Source organism: Vigna umbellata, chromosome 2 (assembly GCF_029865625.1).
Source record: "Vigna umbellata cultivar VRB3 chromosome 2, Vumbellata_1.0, whole genome shotgun sequence".
Classification (NCBI taxonomy): Eukaryota; Viridiplantae; Streptophyta; class Magnoliopsida; order Fabales; family Fabaceae; genus Vigna; species Vigna umbellata.
The window spans coordinates 24,543,405-24,564,955 of NC_142166.1; the positions used below are offsets into that span (position 1 = coordinate 24,543,405).

At 37.5% G+C, this 21,551-nt stretch overlaps 1 protein-coding gene across 1 annotated transcript; it reads left to right on the forward strand.

Moving 5' to 3' along the window:
• The first annotated feature begins 2,646 nt into the window (after window positions 1-2,646).
• Window positions 2,647-19,766, forward strand: LOC124828086 (Zn-dependent exopeptidases superfamily protein). Its single transcript, XM_047301305.2, has 11 exons — window positions 2,647-2,839; window positions 2,925-3,060; window positions 3,156-3,234; window positions 4,142-4,344; window positions 4,435-4,507; window positions 14,052-14,174; window positions 14,366-14,521; window positions 18,196-18,369; window positions 18,601-18,675; window positions 18,749-18,889; window positions 19,397-19,766. Exons 1-11 carry the CDS (start codon window positions 2,758-2,760, stop codon window positions 19,616-19,618), a joined length of 1,464 nt encoding a protein of 487 aa, XP_047157261.1. The 5' UTR covers window positions 2,647-2,757; the 3' UTR covers window positions 19,619-19,766.
• Window positions 19,767-21,551: the final 1,785 nt, after the last annotated feature.

The following is a 21,551-nucleotide window of genomic DNA, read 5'->3' on the forward strand; positions in this document are numbered from 1 at the left end:
TATTTGGTTTGCAACGAATCCCCTCGATGAAGCACCACGAGAGCTCCCCCATGAGCAAGACGAACAACCTTGATTGAAAGACATTGCCAGTACGTCGCGAAGCTCAAAGCGAGACAACCACCAACCATGAACCACTTCGCCAACCAACTATGAACGACCAAACACGAACTCGCCCAAGACGAACCGCCAAAGACGAACCACCACCTTACTACCAACTCACAACAGTAACATCTAAACCGTAAACAATAACAACACAGAGGAGAAGAAGACAAATTTCAAGAAGAAGACCTAACCCTACCACTGTACCTGTGCCGTAATGGAGAAGAAGACCCTTATTGGTTTTTTCTATGCCCTAGATCAGTGTCCTCCCCACGTTTAGGGGTACTTCACTTACTAACATACACGTCACCACACACACAACAATCTATTACCACATTGCCAATAATTACTGCCACATCATCAACGCATTAACTCTGTTTCCTACTAGTTAACGGAAGGGACAAAATTGATACTAATTTGAATAACTTTGGACATATTAAAAACACTTTCATAAATGGGGACTTAATTGACATTAACCACTGAAACTAGGGACCAAAGAGGGTATTAAGCCTAAAAAAATTAAAACAATATAAAAAATACTCACCTGGAATGAAGACAGAAGGAATGAAGACGAAGAGACCGACAATGAATGAAAAGGAAGAAGAACGACAAACTATGAAGACAAACTGATGGCATACCCCTTGCCATGACCTAGCACATTCATGAAGATTTAGAGGCATCTATGGAAGATTTAGAGGCATCTATGAAAGATGAGCCTAAACTCTTTCTCTTGGGCCATCTTAAGTCATCATGAAAATTTAGTAGAGTAAGAATAATTTTGTGCCTTGTATTTTGGGTGAAGTAGTCTAGATTTTATTTGGGCTTTATATTTTGGACGAAGTAGTCTAGATTTTATTCGGACTTTGTATTATGGGTCTAGTAATGTATAATTTCAATTAGGCCTTGTATTTTATGCCAAGTATAATAGGATTTTGACCAAACAAGTCAACAAAGGTCAAAGCCCAAAGTTGACTATGCTTGGACATCCAAAATGGGTGTGTTGACCAAGGGGTCAACATTTTGGCTAAGCTTGGAGGACAAGGAAGAAAGATGTCGTCCTAGGCATGTGGAGGCTTTCCATTGGAGAGTTTTCCTCCTAGTTAGTGACCATGTGTTACTCTAGGAATGAAGAGTTTTTCCATAAGTAGTGGTCACATGTCACTCTCTCATTTGAGAGAATTTTTGCCACTTGTCTCCTTCCTATTGGAGAGGATTTCTCCTTGCTCTCTAAGCCAACCAAGGTGGCTCCTTCAAGTTAAAGTTTATGTCCATTTTGAGACACTGTAGCCTATAAATAGAGGTGCCCTCCATCATGTAATCACCTTTGATTTAAAGTACAATTATCCTGCCATTTTTGTGCCATACTACTCTTTTAAGGTCACCCTAGGCTAGAGCAACCCAAGTGGTCTCCTCTAGTCACCTTCCTCTAAGAGATGACCCAACCTCTCTTAAAGAACCACCAAACACACCCTTCAATCACCATTCAAACACCCAAAATCGTGACAACCTCCACCTTATACCATCACCATTCCGCACTCCATCTAAAACCTTAAGCATCTTGTTCTTCTTGCCTTGGTTGCTTCTAGATTTGGCTTGTCCTAGCTAGAACATTGCCATCATTCCGTGCTTGAAGAGATAAACACGATGAATGATGTGCTAAAGGAGGGCCAATGGTAGAGAATATTGCGCAAAACCACTAAGGCACGAGGATTGGGTGCAAGGCAAAAATCACAATAAGGTGAGGAAACAACGATACTTTAGTGGTGCGAAAAGGGCAACAAATGGAATGACGAAAAAGAATGAAGAAAAGATAATGATGCAGTGTGCTTCGAAGGCAGGAAGATGAATTAGGCATACACATAAGTTAAAAGGTAAAATAGTTTTAACCCTCGTTAGCAATTTCATGACGTTTACTTCATCAAACCATCGTGATTTTTCAATTCCACGATGATTCTAAATCCAAACGTTGTGATTTGACTTTTTTTTAAATTTAACTTTGTTATATTTACAAATATGCCACTAGATTTTACTTTTTATAAACATCTTAAATTGAAGAAACTTTTTGCACAAATAAAATCATTATGCATTTAAACTAACTTAAAAAATAAGTGAGAAAAATTGTTTAAAATTATAAAAATAATATAAAACTTATAATTAATGCTCATTAATTATAAATTAATATTTTTCATATAAATTAACATAATAAAACAAGTTTTAATTATTATAATTTATCCATCACAACAATAAAATATTATAATTTTAAAAGCTTAAGAAATATATAATTTTGTAGGGTTAACGATGATAAAATTACATAATTAATATTTGAATTGATGAATCTTATAATTACTTTTGCATTAACAAATTAGTGGATTCTCTAAATTATTAAATAATAAATAATTTTTAATTAAAAATATTAGAGAAATTAAAAATCACACCACAAAAAATAGTTAGGTATAGACAAAAGAATATAGAAACAACATTTAGGTATAAATAATAACAATTCTTGTTTTTCTAACTATCAAATCCTAAGGAACGTGGAGACGTTCACGGTTTAAATGCTTTTTATTTTATTTATTTTCAATATATCCGTTACGGTGAAAACGAGATGTGGTTTTAGGGTCTCAGAATCGCGGATCCAGTGTTAGCATCTGAACGACAATGGCGAAGCAGCAGAGCTACGACGTCGTTTCCGATTTTATCGACTTCCTGAACGCTTCTCCAACGGCTTTCCACGCCGTCGGTAACACCATAACTAACTCTCTCTCCTTTCCTTCTGTACTAGCCGGATCGCAAATCCTCATTCTCTCTTTCTTCCTTCGTTTCAGATGAGGCGAAGAAGCGTTTGAAGAGCGCGGGGTTCCAACAACTTTCCGAGAGGGAACTGTGGGATCTGCAACCTGGCCACAAGTACTTCTTCACCAGAAACCACTCCACCGTTGTAGCATTCGCCGTCGGCAAAAAGTTCGTTCCGTTCCGTTCCGTCCCCCTCTTTTTCAACCAAACACGAAACAACACCAATACTCCTAATGGTGCTTCCCTTTTCAACTTCTTCTCAGGTACGTTGCTGGAAATGGATTCTACATAATTGGCGCTCACACGGATAGTCCATGTCTCAAACTCAAGCCTGTCTCCAAGGTAACAGATTTCTATTTTAGGTTCCCAAGTTCTGGGTCTGTCGTAGTAGTAAAGTTAGAAAAATGTCAGATAGGTATTTGTAAGTGGTTTAATCTAAGTATACGATTTAAGCAGCTATTGTCATTTTGGTCCCTGAAAGCATGTCAACAGAGTGAAAACAACCACTTTAGTAGGTCTAGTTATGTTAGTCACTGTGATTAATGAAATGTTAAATAAGTTCTTTAAGATGTCGAGTAAGTTCCTCAGTTTGATTACTCACTATCTCTTTAGTGACACGTTTTCTGAAATGTAGATTTATGTGATTCTCGGTTTATGTAAGGATATTGAGTTTGGGCCTGAACAAGCAACTGAGTTGAATAGAGTACTTTGAGAAGAGCTGCTGAGGTGGCAGTTAGTTGGGGTACGCGAAGGGAGAGGGAAATGCTTGTAATTCATTCTGTAACTTTTTTGTTAGAAACCGTATGGGTTGGGGAGAGAGAGAATGATCTTTTCTATGAGGAGCTTTTCTCTGGGTACAATGGTTATACTATTCCTCACTTTTTCTATCAATAATACACTTTTGGTTTCCATAGAATCTGGGTTATATAAGTTTACACTTTGAGGATTTTTTTTTCTAATTTCCTTCAATTCAGGAAATTAGGGGTTCAAAGTGATCGTTTACTCTATTTTAATATTATCATTTAAGTTAAATGTGTTGGACTAATGTGATTGAGATAGATAGTTTTCAAGATTTTTTTAATTTTTTTATTCAGAGAATGATGTGACAGCACTCACCAACCTCAAGGATGGAGTTTCTGTTTACTCAAATAAATTTGAATTCATAATTAGTGTATTGGATTTTGAGTTTGATATGTTATTATATGGATGCAGTGGAAGACATGTTTAATTAGTGGTGTGTGTTGTGCAGGTGGTTAAGGGTGGGATTTTGGAGGTAGGTGTTCAAATCTATGGAGGTGGTTTGTGGCACACGTGGTTTGACCGAGACTTGACTGTGGCGGGGAGGGTCATTGTTCGAGAAGAGAATGCAGGCTCTGTTTCATACTCGCATCATCTTGTTAGGATTGAGGAACCTATAATGCGGATCCCAACTTTGGCAATTCACTTGGACAGGTTCTGTCACTGTTGTTGAGATGCATTGTCTGTTAGCTTTCTTGATCATTATTTTGGGTTTATCATTTTCGTCTGGTTCATCGTGTACAGGACTGTTTCTTCTGATGGATTCAAATTCAACAACGAGACACACCTCATTCCAATCTTGGCAACATCGCTGAAGGTAATCGTAGTGGTTACTGATTATTCTATGGAAATAGTTATTATTGTGATGCCCTGGTTTAATATATCAAGTCCCGCGGATTAAATGCATTTAATGTTAGGCTATCTGAAATGTTATTTAAGTGCTTGCACGTGGCTATGTTAAATATGGATTTTAAACTTATAATAGCATGCAATGTGATAGGTATTCAGAAATCACTAAATAGATGTAAAACAGATTACACAAAAGAACTTAATTAGAAACCACAAACTGTTCTACCAAAGTGGTAAAAACAGAAAACATCATCATACAATTTTCCAGGTCTTTTGAGAGGACCGGTCTCTCCAGATTTTCCCCTTAGCAAACTAAAAACCTCCCACAATAATCTAGCATAAACAAAATATAAAAGATAATAACACAACTCAACTGCAGGAGGTTATAACTACCTGCTAGGAAGTTATAACTACTTGCCTCCTCTATTTCTTCTCACATAAACCTTGCCACTAAACCTATCAATACCCCCTCCATGAAGTTTCACCTTGTCCTCAAGGTGAATCCTAGGAAACTCCTTGTTGATAGTAGCTACTGCTTCCCAACTATTTTTTAAAGAGGGGAGATGCTGCAAAATGGAAGACTGGATGTATTCGGGAGTGAGCAGAAAGTTCTAACTTGTAAGCAACTGCCCCTATATGTTCAAGCACCTTTTAAAGGCCATAGAACCTTGGACTTAGTTTTTCATCTGGTCTTCTTGCCAAGGACCTTAATCTATAAGGCTGCAATTTAAGATAAACCCAGTCACCAATCTGAAACTCCACCTCTCGCCTATGCTTATTAGCTTGAATTCGATTCTGGTGTTGGGCTTTGCATAGGTTTTCCCTTAACTCCTTCAAGAGTGCATCATGTTCCTGTTGGAGTTGATTAACACTTTGGACCTTAGAAGGAATAATATTGCCCTTGAAAATTAACGAAGGTCATGACCATAGAGAGCTTTTAAAGGGGAATTTTTGTATAGGCACTATAATTGGTATTAAACCAAAATTCAGCCTAGGGCAACCACTATGGCTATTTCTTGGGTTGAGACCCTCTCATACACCTTAGATAAGTCTCTAAACAATGATTAACAACCTCGGTTTGGCCATCTGATTGGGGATGGTAGGTTGTGCTAAACTTATACTTGTGCCAGCCTGTCTAAATAGTTCACGACAAAAATTGCTCAAAAACAGCTTGTCACTGTCAGAAACTATTTTGGAAGGGAACCCGTGGAGTTTTTTACCACTTTTTTGATGAACAAGTGAGCCACTTGGATTGTTGTAAAAGGATGAGCGAGGGCCAAAAAGTGAGCATACTTGGTAAACCAATCCACCACGACCAAAATAGTATCCTTGCCCTGCACCTTGGGTAACCCCCTAATAAAATCCATAGAAATATCTAACTAGACCTGTGTAGGAATAGGCAGTGGTTGTAATAGACCTGCAGGGGCCAATGTTGTTTTGTTGCATTGGCATACCGCACATTGCATCACAAACTTCTTGATATCTCGTTTCATCCCTTCCCAGTAGACTACGCCTGCTATCCTTTTAAATGTCTTGAAGTACCCACTTTGGCCTCCTAAAGGAGACTCATGCAGCTTCATGATGATGCCAGGAATGTGAGAAAAGTTCCTAAAGTTCCTGGGTAACACCAGTATCCCATGGTAGAACAATCTTCCTTTCTTCAACTCATACCCTGCACGTGCTCGCAAATTTAACAATAACTCGTGGATGAGAGAAACCAGCTTAGGATCACGTTGGATTTTGGCTTCCCAAGTCTCCCATTCATCCGTTTTGTTAGAGAACTAACTGAAACATTTTATTCATTCATTAACCCTAACAAGGTTTTGGTATTCTATATATATAAAATACTATGACAGAATACAACCCACCTCTTAAGTTGGGTGCACACACACAAAACAACATAAACTTAATACATTTCAACACTCCCCTCAAGCTGGAGCATATAGATCATATGCAAAAGCTTGGAACATATAAACTGAATCCTAGGCCCTCTTAAAGACTTAGTTAGAATATCTGCAAATTGTTCATTAGAATTGACAAACTCTGTAATGAGATCCTTGGACAACAACTTCTCTCTGATGAAATGACAATCAATTTCTATATGTTTTGTTCTTTCATGGAACACTGGATTGGAGGCTATGTGAAGAGCTGCTTGGTTATCACAATACAACTTCATAGGCTTATTTTCACAAAATTTTAATTCTTGAAGGAGTTGTTTGATCCAAATAAGTTCACATGTAGCTATGGCCATAGATCGGTATCTAGCTTTTGTGCTAGATCGAGCAACAACACTTTGTTTCTTGTTTTTCCATGATACAAGGTTCCCTCTAAGGAGTACACAATATCCTGTGGTAGATCTTCGATCATTCGGACAACCAGCCCAATCTGCATCACAATATCCTTCTAACTCAGTACTTCCCTTGTTCTCATACAACAATCCATGTCCTAGATTCCCTTTTACATATCTAAGGATGCGTACCGCGACATTCCAATGATCAATATGAGGTTTTTGCATAAATTGGCTCACAACTCCCACTGGAGATCAAGTCTTGTTATGGTAAGATAGATTAGTTTTACAACCAACCTTCTGTATCTTTCTGGATCTGAGAAAGGTTCACCGTGGTCTCTCGTTAATTTTTTATTTGTGTCCATAGGACTATCAATGGGCTTGCAATCTGTCAAACCTGTTTCCTCCAAAATATCAAGGGCATATTTTCTATGTGAAATGATGACTCCTTCTTTTGATTGTGCCACTTCAATACCAAGGAAGTATTTCAAACCACCTAGGTCTTTGGTTTGGAAGTGGTTGAACAAATGATCCTTTAATTGAGCAATTCTCGCAACATCATTTCCTGTAATCACAATATCATCAACATAAACCATAAGATAAACACATTTATCAGGTGTAGAATGCCCATAAAATACTGAATGATCTGCTTCACATCGTTTCAATCCAAATTGTTGCACAACATGGCTAAATTTACCAAACCAAGCTTGAGGTGATTGTTTCAAGCCGTAGAGTGAATGACGTACTTTACAAACTAACTTAGACTCCTCCTGAGCAACACGACTAAATCCAGGAGTTTGCTCCATGTATATCTCCTCTTCCAGATCACTATGAAGAAAGGCATTTCTAATGTCCAATTGATGAAGTGGCCACTGTCAAATGGCAACCATGGCAAGAAAAAGACGAACACTACTGATGGAGAAAAAGTATCACAATAGTCAAGACCATAAACCTTAGTATATCCCTTTGCGACTAGACGAGCTTTAAGACGATCAATTGCACCAGTAGGACCAACTTTAATAGCATATACCCATCTACATCCCACGGGTTTCTTACCAGGAGGAAGAGGTACAAGTTCCCAAGTGCCATTATTGTCTAGTGCCTGCATTTCATCAATCATGGCTTGTTGCCATCCAGGGTGATCAAGTGCCTCACGAATAGGGATGGCAATTTTACCCGCGGGTAAAATCCGAGGCGGGTAGTAACTATCCGCGGGTAGCGGGTATTTTAATACCCGCTTCTAAACGGGTCGGGTACGGGTAGTATACTACCCGCTCCGCAGGTACCCGTTACCCGCAAAAAATTAAAAAATAAATAATTTATATATTTTTTAATTAAATTTAATTAAAAATAAAATAAAATTATATTTTATTAGTTTAAATTTAATTAAAATTAAACTTTAATTTACATTTAATTTAATTTATATTATATATATATATTTGTATTTTTATTTAAATTTTATTTTTAAAATGTATTAAATAATTTTTTTTTTAATTTTTTGTGGGTATCTGCGGGTTTTAAAATACCCGCAGGTATTTTTTAAACGGGTACCCGACGGGTAGCGGGTCAGGTAACGGGTACGATTTTATCCGGCGGGTCGGGTTGCGGGTAGGCACTATCCGTGCCCGACCCGACCCGTTGCCATCCCTACTCACGAACATTATTTGGAACTTTGATGTTAGAAAGGGAGGAAACAAAGGAGAAATATGTAGGAGACAAACGATGGTAACTTAAAAAATTATAAACAGGATAAGGATTACGAGTAGATCGAATACCTTTTCGAAGAGCAATAGGCCAAGCCTGATTTGAGTCAAGAGAGGACGAGGAGGATTAAGGATCCATGGTCTGGGAATCTGATGGAGAAGGAGCCGAGTCTCGAGGATCTTCAGGCAAGGGGGAAGGTGGTTGAACAATATCTTGTGCATTTTGAGTTTGAGCTGAAGATGGAGAAGCGGGAATGACCAAGGGATCACATGATGGTATAGGAAGTATCTCTTGAACAGATGAACGATCCTCCTTGGAAGACAAGAAGAAAGGTGTATCCTCAAAAAAGGTGACATCAAAAGACATATAATACCTTCTTGTGGAGGGAGAATAACATCTATATCCTTTCTGAATGCAAGAATATCCCAAAAAGACACATGTAATAGACTTGGGAGAAAGTTTATCAAGACTTGGGGAGACATTATGAACAAAACAAGTGCTCCCAGAAACACGTGGAGAGACATGGTAAAGAGGACCAATGGAAAAATTACGGAGTGAGGAACTTTATTGTCAAGAGATGAAGAAGGCATCCTATTGATCAAAAAACAAGCAGTGAGGATTGCATCCCCCAATGATGAACAGGAACATTAGTATTTAACATCAGGGAACGTGCTGTTTCAATGAGATGTCTATTCTTTCTCTCAGCTATGCCATTTTGTTGTGGAGTGTGAGGACATGTTGACTGATGTAAAATTCTTTTGGAAGATAAAAATGAAGAAAATGCAGCAGAAAAATATTCCTTAGCATTATCACTTTTGAGAATTTTAATTGTCTTTCCAAATTGATTCTTAATTTCATTAACAAAGGACATAAAAATGACTAAGTTCAGATCTCTCTTTCATAAGATAAACCCACGTACACCGAAAAAATTCATCAATGAAGGTTACAAAATAGTTAAAACCAAAGGAAGTAACTTGACTCGGTCCCCAAATATCAGAGTGAATGGTAGAAAAAATAGACTTACATCGTGTCTCAGATTTCTTTGGATAAGAAGATCTAACGTGTTTTCCTAATTGAGAAGACTTACAATCTAAGACAGGAATGTGTTTAAGACTTGGAACCTTCAACTTCAGCTTAGACAAACTTGGGTGACCCAAATGATCATGTAAAATTTTAGGAGATGAAGTTGAAATGCAGGAAACAAAAGAGTTAGGTTTTAGGAAATATAGTCCTCCTGACTCATATCCTTCTCCAATTCGACGACTCGTACCATTCCTGTATGACAAAGGAAGTAGCAGTAAAGGTTATAGAACAATTTAATGAACGTGTCAATTGACTCAAGGAGATTAAATTATAAGGACAATGAGGAATATACAAAACAAAATTTAAGTTTAATGAAGAAGATAAGGACACTTTGCCACTTCCTTGAGATGATAAGGCTCTTTTGGTATGTAACGATAACAAAATGACTGCCCATGAGGTAATGTTTCCATTTCCGAACTGCTTGGACTATAGCCATCAACTCCCGCTCGTACACTCATTTTTGCTGACCCCTCTCAAACAAGCCTTCTAAAAAGCCAAAGGTCAACCATCCTGCAATAAAACAACCCCCAATCCTTTGCTAGATGCATCTGTTTCCAAGGTGAAAGATTTGGAAAAATCTAGGACAACCAATACTGGCAATTGCGAAACAACACCCTTCAATGCATCAAATGCCCGTTGAGCCTTAACTGTCCAGCAAAATCCCTCCTTAGTTAATAACTGTGTGAGAGGTTTGGCAATTTGACAAAACCCTTTCACAAATCTTCTATAGTATCTGGTTAACTCCAAAAATCCTCTCAAAACCTTGGCACTTTTTGGAACTGGCCAAGTGGTTGTAGCTTCCACCTTAGTTGGATCTGCAACCACACCATCCTTGGAAATGATGTGACCCAACTACTCCAATTGTAGTTGGCTAAAAACACACTTCTTATGATTAAGTTTTAATTGATGACATTGGAACAACGTTAATACCTCTGCTAGATGAGGCACATGAGTAGCCATAGTAGGGCTATAAACCAGTATGTCATAAAAAAAAAACGAGGACAAACTTCCTTAAAAATGGTTGAAGAATCTGATTCATTAAAGCCTAAAAAGTGGTTGGAGCATTAGTCAAGCCAAAAGGCATAACCAAAAACTCATAATGGCCTTCATGGGTTTGAAAAAAAGTCTTCTCAATGTCCTCCTCTCTCATGAGAATTTGATGATAACTAGATTTTAAATCCAATTTTGAAAATGTGGTTGCACCAACCAACTCATCCAACAATTCCTCTATGACAGGAATAGGAAATTTGTTGGGAATAATGATCTTATTGAGAGCTTGATAGTCCACACAAAACTTCCACCCTCCATCTTTCTTCTTGACCAATATGATTGGGCTTGAATAAGGATTGATGCTAGGTCTGATGATTCCCGCCTGTAACATTTCTTTGACTAAGCGTTCAATCTCATTCTTTTGTTGATGAGAGTATTTGTAGGGCCTAAGATTAGGATAGATGCACCCTCATGAAGATGTATAACATGATCATAAGGGCGGTTGGGAGGAAGGCCAACTAGATCTTGAAAAACTTCATTATGCAACTCCAAAATATTGGAGAAGTTGTTCAAGAACAGTACTACCATTCGCTTCCTTCTCCTGGTCATTTAATAACATAACATGAGCCTTTGTTATTGAAATCATGCACCAACCTTTTCAAAGAAGATTCAAATTTGGATAGAGTGGGATCACCCATAAGGATGTGCACCTCGTGCCTCTTACCAATTGTTAATCGTAAACTACCAAAATCAGCCCTTACCTCCCCTACTGAAGCCAACCATTCCAATCCCAAGATAACATTCACACCCCTCCAATGTGAAAACAAAAAAATCTCGTTGAATTTTCAGGCCCTGTACTTCTAGAATAAAACCATGACACTTCCCCTGACAATGCACCTTATGTCCATCCCCCATGTCTACCACATAAGGAAGAGTTGGTTCTTGATGTAACCCACATCTGGCAATCAGATCTGTTGAAATAAAATTGTGTGAGGCTCCATAGTCCGACAAAACCACTATGTTCTCAGGACCAATTGTTCCCTAAAGTTTCCAGGACTTCCTAGTTGTAAGCCCTGCCATGGTACATTGAGATAGTTGTAAAATCTGACCTATCTCTTCCTTCCCTTCCTCTTGAGTATCAGTAGGAGTTTGAAGGGTATCTAGGCAAGATAGTTCCTCCTCAAACATAAGCAACATATGCAATTGTTTATTTCTACAAATATGAGTAGGACCAAACTTTTCATCACACCTGAAACAGAGACCCTTCTTAATCTTATCCTGTAATTCCTCTTGAGACAATTTCTAAAAAGGCGTTCGACTTGGGTGATTCACACTATGAAAAGTACTTGCAGAAGCGTTGCTTTCCCCCCGACCATTGCTGGAAATATTAAAGCCTAGCGAACTTCCCCGTTCTTTGAATAACTGTGAGTCATTGAAATAGGTTTGGAGACATTATTATTGCGTTGAACATGGAAAGGTCCACCTTTTGAGATGACTCGAACCTTTTCCTCCACCATTTGAGCCTTCATCATGAACTCATGAAGAGTGCTAGGTTTATACAACTTAACTTCAGCCTTGATTTCCTCCTTCAACCCATTCAAAAAAATGCCAACCAAATATTCCTGATGAATCCCCTTCAGAAACCCAACATATTGTTCAAATTGCTCAATATAATCCTCTACCAACCCTGATTGGCGCAAGCCAATCGGAATTTCAAAAGGATTTTGAAGCATCATGGGTTGAAAACGGCGGACAACGACCACATAGGATTTGGATTGCTGGTTTCCCACCATTGAAACCAATTTAAGGCCCTCCCTTCCAAAGCAACTATGATAGCCTACATTTGTTCCTCCTCCTTGACTTCCTTCGATTGAAAATAATGTTTAAGACGCTTCCTCCCCTGCAAAAACTGGAATGTCCAGTTTTCTCCATTTGGAGGAAGACAAATGATGACTTGTCTCTTCCTCCCAACGTGACCCTTGACCAACATTCATCGCTGAAGCAGTTTCACCCTTGGCAGCCCTACAAGACAGCGATTCAACCACGGTGGTTAAGCCTCGAATCATGTCCTCCAAACGCTGGAAGCGCTCATTAGACTGATTTTCCTGTCTGTCCTTATCTTGGATAAATTCTTGCAGCATCTTGTCCACTACATCTAATCTAGATTCCATTCTTGTATGAACCATACTCCTCACACGCCCTCACAGGACCAAGAAAGTGGCTCTAAATACCAAATTGATAGGTATCCAGAAATCACTAAATAGATGTAAAACAGATTACACAGAAGAACTTAATTAGAAACCACAAATTGTTCTACCAAAGTGGTAAAAACAGAAAATATCAACATGCAATTCTCTAAGTCTTTCGAGAGAACCGGTCTCTCCAGATTTTCACCCTAACAACCAACTAAAAACCGCCCACAATCATCTAACATAAAAAAAATATAAAAGATAATTACACAACACAATTGGAGGTTATTACTACCTGCTAGGAGGTTGTAACTACCTGCCTCCTGATAAGACCTTTAACGTGTATATGGAAGAAGGTTTCAAAATAAGAAGATTTCATGACAGTTAACGGTGGTATCCAGAAATCACTAAATAGATGTAAAACAGATTACACAGAAGAACTTAATTAGAAACCACAAATTGTTCTACCAAAGTGGTAAAAACAGAAAATATCAACATGCAATTCTCTAAGTCTTTTGAGAGAACCGGTCTCTCCAGATTTTCACCCCAACAACCAACTAAAAACCGCCCACAATCATCTAACATAAAAAAAATATAAAAGATAATTACACAACACAATTGGAGGTTATTACTACCTGCTAGGAGGTTATAACTACCTGCCTCCTGATAAGACCTTTAACGTGTATATGGAAGAAGGTTTCAAAATAAGAAGATTTCATGACAGTTAACGGTGGTTGGGCAGTTTAGGGGTGGTTAGAGGTAGTTATTAAGTTTAGTAGGGTTATCTTTTAAGGAGGAAATGGTTCCTCCTGGTGGGTTGGGTTGTATTTTCTTAAGTTTGGATAGGGTTTATCCTGTATGAAGGGATTTATTTCCCTTGGATGCTGTTGAATATTCCCTTAATTACGTTTTCCATTAATGTTAATGTGAACTTACGTTGAATTGTCAGTTTTGAGTGTTTAATCCTAATATATGATCTATACATTGGTTTCTTACTCTTAAGAAACCTAACACCTCTATTTCTTCTCACATAAACCTTGCCACTAAACCTATCCAATGTTGCAAGTTACTTAATATTGTGTTTGTGTTTTCATTAAACATTTGATGCAATGGTTTTGGACTGTTATACTATGCATTTATACTTTGTTATTAATTGACAGAAGTAAAACTACCACAAACAGTGCATATTCAGATTCAAAGTGTTCATTTTTAATTATTTAGATCTAGCTTTTACACGTTCATTGATCTTTGTCTTGCAGGGTGAGCTTAATAAATTGTCCTCTGAAAATGGTCCGGTTGAAAATGGAAATCAGACTGATGGAAATAAAGCAATTGATAAAACAGGCACCACCAATACGAAGCACCACCTTCTTCTTTTGCAGGTTAACAGCTGACCTGGAATCTGAGAATGTATTTTTGTTATTTTTATTTCAGTTGCCTTTCTTGGGTTGTGTGTATTAACACCAGTCACATGTAGTTGTAATCTGTAACTTTCTTAATTTGGGTCTGGGATGTATATATGACGATGTAGAGTCTCATTGTTGGTTATTCTCTTCTTTCCCATTTTCACCAGTTGCTTGCAAGTAAGCTTGGATGTGAACCAGATGACATTTATGATTTTGAATTGCAAGCTTGTGATACACAACCAAGTACAGTTGGTGGGGCTGCAAGGGAATTCATCTTTTCAGGACGACTTGATAACCTCTGCATGTCATTTTGCTCACTGAAGGTTTAACTTCCATCGAGATTATTTTTCAAGTAAAGTTTCAAATGCTTATGTATAGTTTAGATATATAAACTTCAAAATGTTAGTGGGCCCGCAAAAGACTCATTTTTTCAGGACGACTTGATAATCTCTCCATGTCATTTTGCTCACTGAACTTTAACTTTTATAGAGAATATATATTTTTTTTAAGTAAAATTTCAAATACTTGTGTATAGTTTAGATATGAACTTCAAAATATAACCTTCATTTTTAAAGTTTACGAGTCTAGATAACTGGGTCAGTTCAGGCAGCTATTCTGTATTGCAAGGAATAGAAAATCATTTCTGAATAGCATTACCTTATATGTTAATGATAGAATATTAAGAGTATATGAGAGAAGGAAGAAGAATTAATAGGGTTGTTAGGTGGTTAATGAATGTGTAAGACGGTTAACTGTTCAGTTAACAGTTAGGCGGATAGGAGGGAAAACCTTATAAGAAGGTTAGGAGTTACTGTAAAGGTTTTTCAGTTTTGAGTTCCTTTTGTATAGACAGGATATTAGTTCCTGTGGAGGGGGAGTACTCCCTTGAGGGTGGATATATTGTACACTGTTATTGTTTTCTACTGAAGAAATACACATTCTTTTCTTCTTTTGTGTGAGAGTGTGCCTTACAGCGTAGGTGACAGTCTTCTTGACTAAAGAAGTCTATCAGTTAATAACATCATTATAAGTTACGTCCTAATGGAATGCTTTCAGCCCATGATCTCTAGGTATAATTTCATCTTCTCCAATTCTACGAATCTCTAAATCGATAGCTCATTAATTCAAACTCAAATGGTTTTTATGTTAGTCTGTTTGGGAGCATATTGGGACTTGCTGAATGTGGATTGCCAGCACTATTACTAGTTGTTTTTGCATTAAAAATGGATCGTAGAACCAAACAAACACTTTGTGCCTTTGTTACATATCTATTGTTATAGTAGGGATGAAAAAGAGATTAATAAGGTGAAATCGTGTGGGGAAGAAATGGATTTCCTTAACAATCTTGTAAGCACTTCTCTAATTTTTTCCAGGACTTAGAAATTCCCATATAGCATAGGTCATGCTTGACTACATCTTCTGGTTAAAGGATTTTGTGACTTCAAACCATAATCTTGACTTTTAACATAAACCACATCACCCAACTTGCCAAAGAAATTAAAAAAATAAGACATAGAAATGAGAAATAACAAGCACGGAGATTTGCCACTTGAGAAAGATTCTCAAGATAAGAACCAAGAAAAGATTAGAGAACCTAGACTTTCGAAGTGAACTCACAAGGATTTCATTCAATCTTCACAAGTGATTTTACAAGAGGGTTGGTTCTCTTTCATAAGGAGCATGCCGTGGTTTTGAAGAGGAAAAGACTCCTTTCAAGTGTTTAGAAACATTAGGAGGTCCAAATACAAACATAAGACTGCTTAAACTAAAGTTAACTCAACTAATCTAATGTTCAATACTTAGTTAACTTTCAATTAATCCTAGCACCTGGGCGGTTCCTTAAAATTAGGGAAAAAACACACAGTTGCTCCTAAAATTAAGTAAAAGCTCATCATTATACTTCCGAGAAGCACATGTGACACATGGGTTAGTTGAAAGCGATGAACCATCATTACACTGATGAAAGTGACATGTGTTGGTTAGTAACTCTTCATGTTATTTTTGAACAAACCAAATTTGTCCAACAAAACTCTTGGTGAGTCTTGAATGGTAGAATATTCCAAGAGAAGGAAGGAATATTCTAATGATCTAAGTTTACAAAATTGAGAGCTTCTATATCTTCTTCTGCTCCTTTTTAGTTTGTCTCTTGTGAATCTCCCCTGGAATCTTCTTTATTCTTCTTTGTTATGCTTCTTTTATTTATTCTTGAAGTTTCTTTTCTCCTTCATTAGATTCTTCATCCCTTTCAGCCACTTGCCTGCTAACTTCCTAAATAGTGGAGGGATTTGTTGGACATTTAAACAGGGCTTCGATACCTTCCATGAAGGCCTTTAAAAGGGATACTTTGGTTGTGCTGTTGCAATTGGTATTTTACCAAAATCCCGTCCAGATAAGCCAATGAGGTCACTGCTTAGGCTTTGATCTTACCAAACACTGCATTTGGATCTCTAGACACCTGCTGACTCTAGAGCTTGAGTTTGGTCCTGATTTCCTCCATATTTGATAAATCAGTCCATACATAACTGAGAAAACCTTGTATCTTCTAGAAACAATTGATGATGGAAATCCATGAAGTTAGGCAATTTTCTGATTGCAGTCCTGTAATGGCAGAGAACAGGAAAGTGTGCTTATTAGATGAATGTATCTATACCATGATGTTAACCATATGGGGTGTGAATACATAGCGGCTGTAAGGTGTTTTTGGTTACCTTTGAACCCTTATTTTATTCTTCCAATATTAGTGTAATTACCACATTAGTCCTCTAAAGAATTTGTCTTAAGTTCGTCAAATTAGCCATTTATCAGATCTGTAATGGTACCATATTAATTCTTATGGAAGACTAGTGACACAAAAGGGAAAATTTGGATGTTTGATGTGGTATTAAGGGACTAATTTGGTAAAAAAAAACTTTTTGGATGTTTGATGTGGTGACGTGTTATTCTTCGGAGCACAAGATTGATGCTTTACACTCAATATAATATGACAGTCTCTACTCCTATATGCAATCCTGAATCTTTACTTTGCTTATGCTTTCAATGTCCTGTCATTTTCCACACGTAATACATGCTAGGTTATGAAATCTGGTTCCTCGTTTTTTTATTTTATTGAAGAATATTATGCTTAGGTAGTGTTTTTGCTGTGGACAAAGTGGTAGCTTTCTATGTGAACCCTCTCATGGCTGTTACTATTGCAACAAGGATCTTGAGAGAACCCCAAGTATATGAGTCATTGTCCACCTTTTTACCTAGTTATAGAAACAGACTAGACAAGACAGTATTTAAAAGAGTATAATACATGCAAAATCTATTTCTGTGGTTATGCTTCATTGGAGGAGTCTCACAGTGGTATGAATGCCACATATTACTTCGAGCTCTTTTCTTCAGTACTAGCTTTTAGGTTGGGCTTTTCAAGCTTATCTCACAGGGTCTTAAAGCTTAAATATCATCTCTAACAAATATGCAGCTTGAGCAGTAATGTTGGCATTTTAGTATTCCCTTGGGACTAGGGTCACTGGACTAGACCCTGGCCTGAACAGCCAACCCACAAGGGGTTACCCAGGCTGTGTTGAGCTGTTTATCTCCCACATTGTTTCTATTGCGTGCTTCAAATGGGTATGTATGACCTTGGGCCTTTTACCTCTTTTCCCCTCAACTGGTGACTTTTCCTCTCAAAAGGGTATGCATAACCTTGATGTTTGGCTTCCTTTGTCAATTACCGTGGTCCTATGGAAAATGCCAATCAACTTAAGATTAAATATTATCTTTTCCCGTGTCAACCAAGGTGTGGTTTGGATGGCATCACACTATCACAAGTTCTAGTGCCTCTGGTGTATGCCTTCGGTTGCTGGTTTTGTTTTGGCATCAAACTCAGGCATTTTTGGGGCTTAATCTAAAGACTTAAAAGACAGTGAGATTATCTGTCTGGAAATTGGAAATGTGTTTGCATGATGTACTCGTTGTTGATTATCCTACGCTAACATCTTGGTTTCTATTTCAGGCTTTAATAGATGCTACATCCTCTGAAAGCAGTCTAGAGGAAGAGACGGGAGTTAGAATGGTGGCTTTATTTGACCATGAGGAAGTTGGTTCTGCCTCTGCACAAGGAGCTGGCTCTCCTGTTATGCTAAATGCTGTGACTAGGGTTACCAATACCTTTGGCACAAATCCCAACGTATAATACATTTATTCCTTTACTCTTTTTTATTCCGGTGTACTGCATGGATGATCTTACTACTTACAATTAGTTAAATCTAGAATGGCTTTGTCGTGCCAGCCCTCATAATTTACAGCACCATTCCACCATTTTAGCATTTTAGATATTTCAACTGTGAAAAGTGGAATAACCACACTCTAATTGTGCTTTCAGTATTTAATTAGTTTTCGTTGCGGTGATTTCTTTTAGCTTTTGGAGAAAGCAGCTCAAAGAAGCTACCTTGTATCTGCTGATATGGCACATGCACTGCACCCAAATTACATGGTAAGTCTTCCCATATGCTTTGATTGCAAATAATTCAAACTGTTGCTCCTTATCATGACCAAATTTCTTGCAGGAGAAGCATGAAGCAAACCATCAACCCAAACTACACGGAGGACTTGTCATTAAAAACAATGCAAACCAGCGCTATGCAACCAATGCTGTCACATCCTTCTATTTCAGGGAAATAGCAACAAAACATAACCTCCCCGTTCAGGTAAGTTAAGTGAACAATTTAATCTGTCACTTTTCTTCATCTTTTGTGATTGTAATTGGAATAGATTTGCTTGTACCAGGCAATCTAACTATCAGAAAAGACTTTTCAACTATAGTATTTGTAATATTTCAAGGAACAATATTATTACCTATTTTAAATCATCCCCAAGAGAAAAATGTATTTTTGATTCCTGTATTTTATATCAAACTTAATTTTGGTTCATGCATTTTCAAATTGACAAAGTAGTTTTCTAACAAAATGTGTGAATTTAGCCTCCTCACATAATTTATTATTTAATGACAGTTTTTAACTTTCACAAAAGGACCAAATTCACATATTTCTAAAATAAAAGGACTAAAGTCCATCAAGTTAAAAGCTCGAGGATAAAAAACAAGTTTGTTTGGAAGTCTAGGAATGGAAGACACATTTGTTCTTGTCAGGCCTAGAGTTGTGTAAGCCTTGGTAAGCAATAATGGATTATATAACAAGGTACATTGATGTTTGTAGGACTTTGTGGTGCGCAATGACATGTCTTGTGGTTCAACCATTGGTCCTATTCTTGCTAGTGGGGTTGGTATCCGCACCGTCGATGTTGGTGCACCTCAGTTGTCAATGCATAGCATACGAGAAATTTGTGCTGTTGATGATGTGAAGTATTCATATGAGCACTTCAAGGCCTTTTACCAAGAATTCTCTCATCTCGATGGTAAGATGGTCGTGGACATATAGGATATATCTTTTAATCACGAATTGCTAAATTGATCTTGTGCTGTGGATGTTGTTGGAATTAGTCATGTTTTATAATTTATTATCCTTGCCTATTGTAGCGAATGCTATTTAATATATTATTCTGAATAAAGCTGAAGGATCTTCCTGATTTTTGTGTGAAAAATATTTTTAAGATAAAACGGTTGTCACACATGTAACATTAAGATTGATTTAGCATTTTTCAATGGTAAGTTTGCATTCTTTGTACGTGTGCAAGTTTACTTCAATAGTTTACTCCTTCAAATGAAGTCAAGATGTTGAAGCCTTACTCTACTACTTTGTCCAATGTGTGCGTGATGACTGGAGTCCTTAATATTTGATTAATTGTTTTACAATGTGATTAGCGATCAAAGTGCTATGTAATCGAGATGTTAATTCTTTAAAATTTCTATTAACAGGGTGTAACATCCCAAAATACAGTAATTACCATAAATCAGAATTAATTACAATTAACAGCAAAATATACAGTCTTTCTATACATAAATGAAGTTCCAGAGCCGAACGGCTTCAATACAAAAGCAACGCTCATAAAACGTATACAGTGGGAGTCTAAAACGAACGGCTTAATCGCGCATATACAAGGGATTTGGACGAACGGTTTTACAAAATTAATAACCGAACGTCAATATAAGCTAACGTTTACAAACTAAACCTCTATGAGCGTTCTAAGCAAAAAGAAAGACGGACGTCCTACTGCTCCGCTTTCACTTCCACTTCAACCAAGTTCTCTTCCTTAATAACGTCCTCTAGGGTAGCCTCGCCTTCTGCTCACATCCACCCGGATGATCATTGCAAGACAGGACGAACGTACATAGACAGTATGACAACACAAGGAAAAACGAAAGGGTAAGCTTATAATATTTAATTCATACAATTAACACATACATTTAACATTTCCATTCACACATACAACATGTAACTTAACATAGAACAACATAGAAATAAATATATATATAAGACAGACCGTCCGGACTGTATGAACCATGTAGTTACAAGCGTCCTTGCACCCGAGTGGTGTAGTAACTGATCTAATCTCACAGCTGCCACTCGAGGTTAGTCCGTTCTTACGTCGCCCACGTTAACTTATGGACTAAGGACCTCCTGCCGTTCCCACACATGACTACCCTCCTCTACATGAAGATGAGCATCACGGAACATCAAGATGGACAGCGAGTCTTAACTTATCCACGGTCATACTTTACCAATTTAACATTTAACATATCTGAGACGTTCCTCCTTGGAACGCTCGTTCAAATCCCATACTCGTATAACCATTTAATATAGTGTTCGAACATCTTAACATTTCATATTTATCACATTTTCATTCTATGTTCCACTCTCTTAATAAAACGAACGTTCAACTCTCGGAAGGAAGAGGACGAACGTTAAAACCAGATTTAGCGGGACCCAGTAATGATCAAAAAGACTCCAGAATAATAAGACCCTTTTTTAGAATATTTTAAGTACCAAGAGGTCAGGTTGACTCAACTTGTACGAAGATACATCAAGATAAATACTTAACTACATTAGGAACTTTTTGTTTAAAAGGGGAGGCTGCCAGTTAATGACCGAACGCGCCAACATTCATTTACTAAGTATTTTGGACGAACGCGACTTACGTTCGTTAAGGAATCAAAAATAAGGACGAGCGTTCAATCTAAGACCGAACACTTCATTAATACGAACGCTAGGTAGATGACCGAGCACCAATCATGACGAACGCTTGGTTTAAGACCGAGCGCTATTTAGGACGAACGCTTCGGTATAAGACCGAGCGCTAATTTGAACGAACACTTCGGTATAAGACCGAACGTTACGTATTTTAAAGTTTAAGGTATTTATATAAAACTGAGCTGAACCGAACGCTCAGACATTCAAATGGGGACGCTCGTTC